Raw genomic sequence first — 6,000 nt, forward strand, 5'->3', positions numbered from 1 at the left:
CCTCCCATCCCAGAAGCACTCAGCCAAGGGGAACTGTTGACAGTTTTCGAAGATGGGGTCAGAACAGTGGCTGCCTGTGGGTGGGGGCACCAGGGAACTTTCTGTGCTAGCTGGGAATGCTGGGTTTCTTGACCTGCTAACACTTGGTAATAATTCATCGAGCTGCGTGCTTAAAATTTGTGCATTTTGTATGAGCCATATCTCCATAAAATTAAAGAACCGTTAGAACTCTTTCTTTCGGGGGCCTGGAAGTGTGATCCTCGGAAATCTTCTTGAAAGGCAGCAGCTCCTAAGCTTTTTGGGGTCACAGGCCTCTTTGAAGACATTTGGAACTTCTCTTCGCAAGGTTGCGCCTGCCCATGCAGCACAGTTTCAGCCTGGGGTGTGGGGGAGTTAGGGACCATCGTTTTAAATTCGGTCATTTCCAAACACTAGGAATCCACTTTCCAACAGGTAGTCAGATCTTGCCGATTTCCTGCCTCCATCCTCAGTGGCTACGGGAGGTTGAATAATGACCCTCCAAGACGTCCGTGTCCTGTCCTGGAAACTACAGATGTCGCTGAGGATCTCGAGATGGGGAGATCGTCACAAGTGGCAGATTTCAGACGGGAGGTGGAGTGACACAGTCACAAGCCAAGCAGTGCAGGCAGGGCCCCGAAGCGTGGGTTCCCCCGGAGCCTCCGGAGGGAGGGCAGCCCTGGGGTAACATGCTGGCCAACCTGGCCACATACAGTCCGGCCCCCGCTCTCTTGCTGGAGCACGCCAGACCTGCTTCCCACCGCAGGGCTCCCGCACACACTGTTCTCCTCCCACAATTCACACTCCCCCGACCACCCAACATCTGCACCTGGGGACTTCTGTTGTGTGTGCCACTGAAGACGTCGTGACTCAGGGCTCCATCTTTGGGCAGAGAAGCCAGAGGGTAACCTTTTACCCCTTTCATGGGGCAGGATCTGGTTCAAGAGAGCCTGACTTTGGTTAAGGACTCCCAGGCCAGGGGTGGGAGTGTCACAGCAGTAGTGTGATAGTGTGGCTTTTAGCACCAGGAAAGCACACGTGACAGAGGACAGGACAGCGTCACAGGGTAACACACCAGGCGCGCTCAGGGCTGTGCCCAGCCCACCTGCCCCCGGGCAGCCAGGTCTGTGCCATTTGCGCAAAGGAGACCCCAAGAGGCCAGCGAGTTTCTCATCAAGTTTTATTTGGCAGGTGACTTTTGCTCATTTTATTCAGATCTTGTGGGTTCTTCAGCAACTCAGGGCTTGGGCATCTGACGTGGGGGAGTTGCTATGGCCTCGCGTGGTGTTTCTTGGGCAGGCGAATTCTCCTTAACTTCCAGCCAGGGGCGAGGGGCTCAGGAAGTTTAGTAGTAGCGCCTTCTGCATCTTCTCCTCCTCCTTCTGCAGCCTTTTGGGAAAGAAAATTCTGGTTGAGAGGGGTGCCTAGGCAATCTGGGTGGGGAAGGGGGTGCCAGGTGGGTGGGGTCCCTGCCTCCCTCCTGCCCCCCGTGCGGTGGCGCAGGTGCAAAGGGCCTGGGGTGACCAGGGGTTCGTGGGGTGGGCGAGGGGCGCGGCAGGGGGGCAGACCTCTGCGATGCCTCCGCCTGCAGCAGCGTCTTCTGCGCCTTCGGCAGGAGCGTCGCCGCCGCCTGTGGATCCGGCACAGCCTCCTCCGAGAGCAGCGCCTGCGCCTACAGCGGCGGCCTTGGTAGGTCCTGCCATAGAACTCGATGCTCTCCGGGGTCAGGCCCTGCTCCTCCTGGCCCTCGAGCCCTTGCTCCTGCCCGTGCCCTTGCTGCCTGTACCCCTGGTGCGGGCGTTCGCTGGGGCTCCTCTCGCGGTACCGGACCATGGTGTAGGGAGGTGTGGCGGCTCCTAGGCTGAGGCTGCAGCTGGCCTTGGGGGCGGGGAGGAGGGCCGAGGCCTGCCCACCTGCTCTTGGTGTTGATGTTGGTCTGGTTTGCAGGGGCTCTCTGGGGGCTCCTATATAAAGGGGACCCCCACTGTGACCTGGCGGCCCCGCCCCCCATTCACTGTCCCCTCCCTGCCCAGCCCCCACAGCCAGGAGGGCCCTGGCACACAACAGGGGGCTGGGAAGGGCAAGCAGCCCCCTTGCCTTGCCTGTAAAACATGTCCCCGCTCTCTGGCAGCAGTGGGACCTCGGGTCACAAGAAAGAGCACCGGCATTTTGTCATCCAGATGCCCAGCTGGTGGGCATTGGCGTGTGGTCATTGAGAAGTTTCCCACATCCTTGGTGCTGTGCCACCTGGCGCCAGCCTGTGCGGGGGGGGGGGGGGGACTTCCACCTGTCCTCACGGCTTGCCGTCGGGAAGAACGGCACCCGGTTATCCGGGGTCGCTACCTGCCAGCGTTCGTTTGTGTCCCATGCGTTCGCTCATTCACGCCTCGCGGCTGTCATCCCCATTTTCTGTGGGGGAAGCTGCTCACGGAGACTGCACAGACAAGGGGACGGGCAGGCAGGGACGCAGATCGCAGCAGCTGGCTTCAGGCCACACCCTCGCTCTGCACCCCTCCCAGGCCGGGCGCCCCTGTCTCCTCCACGTGCGTCTTCTCCCCTCGGCTCCGCCTGCCTGCTCCCGGACATCTCAGTATACATTGATGATCCCATTGACGTCCCAAATCAGAGTCACAGCAACTGAAACGCTGGTTTCCCTTTCACGGAGGGCAGGGAGGATGTGGCAGACAGAGGGACGCCTCCCCCGTGGATGGCCACGTCTTACTCCCGGAGCCTGTGACTGTGTCCCCTTGTGTGGCCAAAGAGACTTTGCGGATGTGATTACCTTAGGGCCCTGCAGTTGGGGGGTCCTCCCGGACTCTCTGGGTGGGCCTGACACAACCACCAGGGCCCTTAGAAGACAGAAGAGGGAGGTGGGGGGCCCCAGGAGGAGGGATTGAAGGGTTCCCTGCGGCTGGCTTTGAGGATGGACCGGCCACGAGCCAAGGAGGCGGGTTCTCCTCCGCTAGAACATCTAGAAGGCACTCAGCCCTGATGACACCTTGATGCTAAATCTCACAAGACTCTTTTGGACTTGTGGCCTGCGGAAGTAGGAGATGATAACTCTGCATTGTGTGACGTTCGTGGTCGTTCGCCACGGTGGTGACAGGAAGCAAACACGGGTCTTAACCTCCCGGCCCTCGCAGGAGGAGGGGCGGTGTCCCCACTCCCGCGCTGTGTGTGTGCTGCTTCCCTTTTGTGGACACAGGCACTGCACGGTGGCCCTCGAGGGCCCTTGTTGAACATCTGAACGCCAGGCCTCACCCCAGGTCCTGCTCAGTCCGGTCTCCATGACTAGAGTCTGATGATCAAATTAGGAAAGAAAAGTCACCCGGGGGTCTGCAAGTTCAGCCACCTGCTGTCCCGCTCCAGTGGGGTGTGGGAAGCTGCTCCCGTAGTGGCCGGGGCCCTGGGGCGCCAGGCCTGGGGTTGAACGCAAGCTCTGAGTCTCCTGGTGTGCTCACCTGAAACCGGGCGGCTGTTGCCACCTGCCAGCGAGGTTGGTGTGAGGACCGGAAGCGACAGACTTTGTAAACAGAAGTCACAGCCCCGACATTCCCGAGGTGCCGGGGAATGTCACCGCAGGGAACTGGATCTCAGAGCTCTGGTCACTAGTGCTGGTCCTGGGCTTTGCTCTGCCACCATGAAATGATTGTGACTCTGGGTCTGTGTCACAGCACCTGAGAGCTGGGCTCTCCTAGGCTGGGGCTGGGCCAGGCAGACCAGTGTCCAGCAGGAGTTCTTGTGTCTCGGTCAGCGACCTGTCGGTGACCCATCTCCACCCCTCACTGGGGTTTGGGTACAGGCAGTGTCATGTGGGTTCAGCGTGGGCTTGGCTGGGACCCGATGGGCAAGCGAACCTTGGCTTCCTCAAGCGGGTCAAGTTGTGTCTCCTTCGTGGAGCTGCTGAAGATGAACTGTGAGAAGCACAGCTCGGCTGGTACCTGGACAAGGCATCACTGTACCCAAATGGGGATGAGAACTCAGGACAGGCCTGCTGAATGAGGAATAAAACATTTTGAACTGAATGATTTTTCTGGTGACAACTGGCTTAATCTACTGATAATCAAAGATGCCTTTTCAGTGTGGAAATCTCTGGGCTGAGGGTCCTGGGTGGGCGATGAGCTGGTTAAGTCAAACTCAGGCTGATAAATGTTTAACCGGCGCCTCCCGGGACAGAGGAAACCTGATGTGTAGCGCTTGCCGGTTCTAGCGTCAATACTCCCGCCCCGGGGGCTGCCACTGAAGTCACGAACGCAGGGTTGGGAAGAGATGTGCACAGCCGGCCCCCAGAAACTCATGTGACCCGGCTTCAGTGCCCCACTGGGCAGGCGGGAGGTTTGGGGACGCAGGTTTTGGTCGTGACGTGCAGTGTTGCTGAGGGTTTGCAACAAAATCCAGTGTGACGACTGTCACTCTTATGTCCCCCCTGCTCTCCCCTCCCACGCCCATGCCCCCCCCAGCCCCCTTCTCAAGGACAAGGAGACGAGAGTGGGATGACTTTTCAACGTTTATTGACAGGCGGCATTGTTCCTTAGCAGGCTCCTGTTTCTCGTTGGATGGTGGCATTTTCCAGATGTGGCGAGAGGGTCTTGAAGTCTGGTAAAATTCTCAGGCAGGAGTTTGGTGGACGTGCTATTCTGGGCATTTAGTATCTTCTTCTACACCTGTACCTGCGGCGGTAGCACCCTGGCGGGGAAGGAGAAAGGCGTTGAGGGCAGAGCTCACCCCGCTCTGAGTCCCCCGTCCCTGCCCCAGCCCATCCCGCCCCCGGGCTCGGGCTCGGTCCCGCTTTACTCCTCCTCCTTCTCCGACAGCTTCGCCTCCGCCGTCTGCGACATCTTTGTCTCCGGCGGCGGCACCTGCTCCTGCTTTGGCTACGGCAACATCTGTATCTGGCCATGGCGCCGGATGGAGTTGGCCTGGACGCTCAGAGCAGGGGCACCACCTTGGTTGAGCCAGCCAACCTGTGAGCAGGTGGAACTTCGTGGGCTGTGAGCCAGGGGCCGGTGCCTGGGCCTCTTATAGACACCGGGCCCCCCGCCCGGGCATTGTGAGGTCGAAGGGTTCGGGGACCTCACAAGCCAGGGCCAGAGCTGTCCCAAATCATGTCCATATATGGGCACGAGCAGGGAGGGCGGAGCCCGGGCCACAGGGGCCTCTGATGTCACAGCCGAGGGGACACAGGATGACGTCTCTGTAAGGGCACTCACTCACCCATTTGTCCAGTTAACCAAATGTCACCGAGCGCCTACTATGTGCCAGATGTGGGGCTGGGCCTGGCATGCAGGATAAATAAGACAGACGCATCCCTCCCTAAACCCTCACGTGAGCCTCTAGGGAAAGCCCCTGGGGGTGCTGGCATAGGGAGGCGAAAGGCCGTCGGGGTGGCAGGAGCGGAGAGCATCTGGGGACAGGGAGCGGCTTCTGCCAAGGCCATGAGGGGCACAGAGTGTGTGACCCGTTTATGTGAAGGGTCCAGGCGGTAGAAATCCACGGAGTCGGAAGCTGACTGGGGGGTGCCCGTGCTGCCTGGGTACGGGGCTCCCTTTGGGGCTGATGGAGCCCTTTTGCAGCTGGGCGGGGTGACGGTTACACAGTGTCACGAGCGCGCCGAATGCCATGCAACTGCACGCTTGAAAACGGTGCATATTGTTTCATGAATTTCACCTCGATGGAAAAAAGAAAAAGCTCTGAGGCCAAGAGGTGCCTGGCAGGGGGGAGGCACGGGAGGGAGGCCCCCAGACTGGAGCAGAGAGTGGCAGGGAGTGTGGGCAGGATGGGCCTGGCCACCCTGGGCTGTGTGTGACCTTTCCCGCCTCCCCTGTGGACTTTTGGGGTACAGAGGGGAGCAGTTAGTGTTCGGTTTGGCTACTTATAACAGAAAACCAAAATAAGTCACTTGGGAAGGAGCTTTATGTTTTCCTTAAGAAGTCAGAGGTGATGTGGGTGGTTGTTAGAGCGTCCCCGTCGGGGGGATAGGCC

At 59.6% G+C, this 6,000-nt stretch overlaps 2 protein-coding genes across 3 annotated transcripts; both read right to left on the reverse strand.

Moving 5' to 3' along the window:
- Nucleotides 1-1,192: 1,192 nt before the first annotated feature.
- PRM2 (protamine 2) lies at nt 1,193-1,851 on the reverse strand. Of its 2 annotated transcripts, none has more exons than XM_012647621.1 (2): nt 1,587-1,851; nt 1,193-1,400 (listed from the first exon to the last, which is right to left on the reverse strand). In XM_012647621.1, exons 1-2 carry the CDS (start codon nt 1,849-1,851, stop codon nt 1,288-1,290), a joined length of 378 nt encoding a protein of 125 aa, XP_012503075.1. In that variant the 3' UTR covers nt 1,193-1,287. The 2 variants fall into 2 exon arrangements, with proteins under 2 accessions (XP_012503075.1, XP_012503074.1); XM_012647620.1 differs by having other exon boundaries at nt 1,193-1,451.
- A 2,656-nt stretch (nt 1,852-4,507) lies between these two features.
- Nucleotides 4,508-5,014, reverse strand: PRM1 (protamine 1). Its single transcript, XM_012647597.1, has 2 exons — nt 4,813-5,014; nt 4,508-4,704 (listed from the first exon to the last, which is right to left on the reverse strand). Exons 1-2 carry the CDS (start codon nt 4,916-4,918, stop codon nt 4,664-4,666), a joined length of 147 nt encoding a protein of 48 aa, XP_012503051.1. The 5' UTR covers nt 4,919-5,014; the 3' UTR covers nt 4,508-4,663.
- Nucleotides 5,015-6,000: the final 986 nt, after the last annotated feature.

Source organism: Propithecus coquereli, unplaced genomic scaffold (genome assembly GCF_000956105.1).
Source record: "Propithecus coquereli isolate 6110/MARCELLA unplaced genomic scaffold, Pcoq_1.0 Scaffold27, whole genome shotgun sequence".
Taxonomy (NCBI): domain Eukaryota; kingdom Metazoa; phylum Chordata; class Mammalia; order Primates; family Indriidae; genus Propithecus; species Propithecus coquereli.

Excerpts from the sequence above, each read along its gene's own strand:
- PRM2 (XM_012647620.1), bottom strand. The coding sequence starts at position 1,851 with ATGGTCCGGTACCGCGAGAGGAGCCCCAGCGAACGCCCGCACCAGGGG. Across the intron at positions 1,452-1,586 it reads CAGGCGGAGGCATCGCAGAG|ATTGCCTAGGCACCCCTCTC; the intron begins GTCTGCCCCCCT and ends TTCCCCACCCAG.
- PRM1 (XM_012647597.1), bottom strand. The coding sequence starts at position 4,918 with ATGGCCAGATACAGATGTTGCCGTAGCCAAAGCAGGAGCAGGTGCCGC. Across the intron at positions 4,705-4,812 it reads CTGTCGGAGAAGGAGGAGGA|GGTGCTACCGCCGCAGGTAC; the intron begins GTAAAGCGGGAC and ends CTTCCCCGCCAG.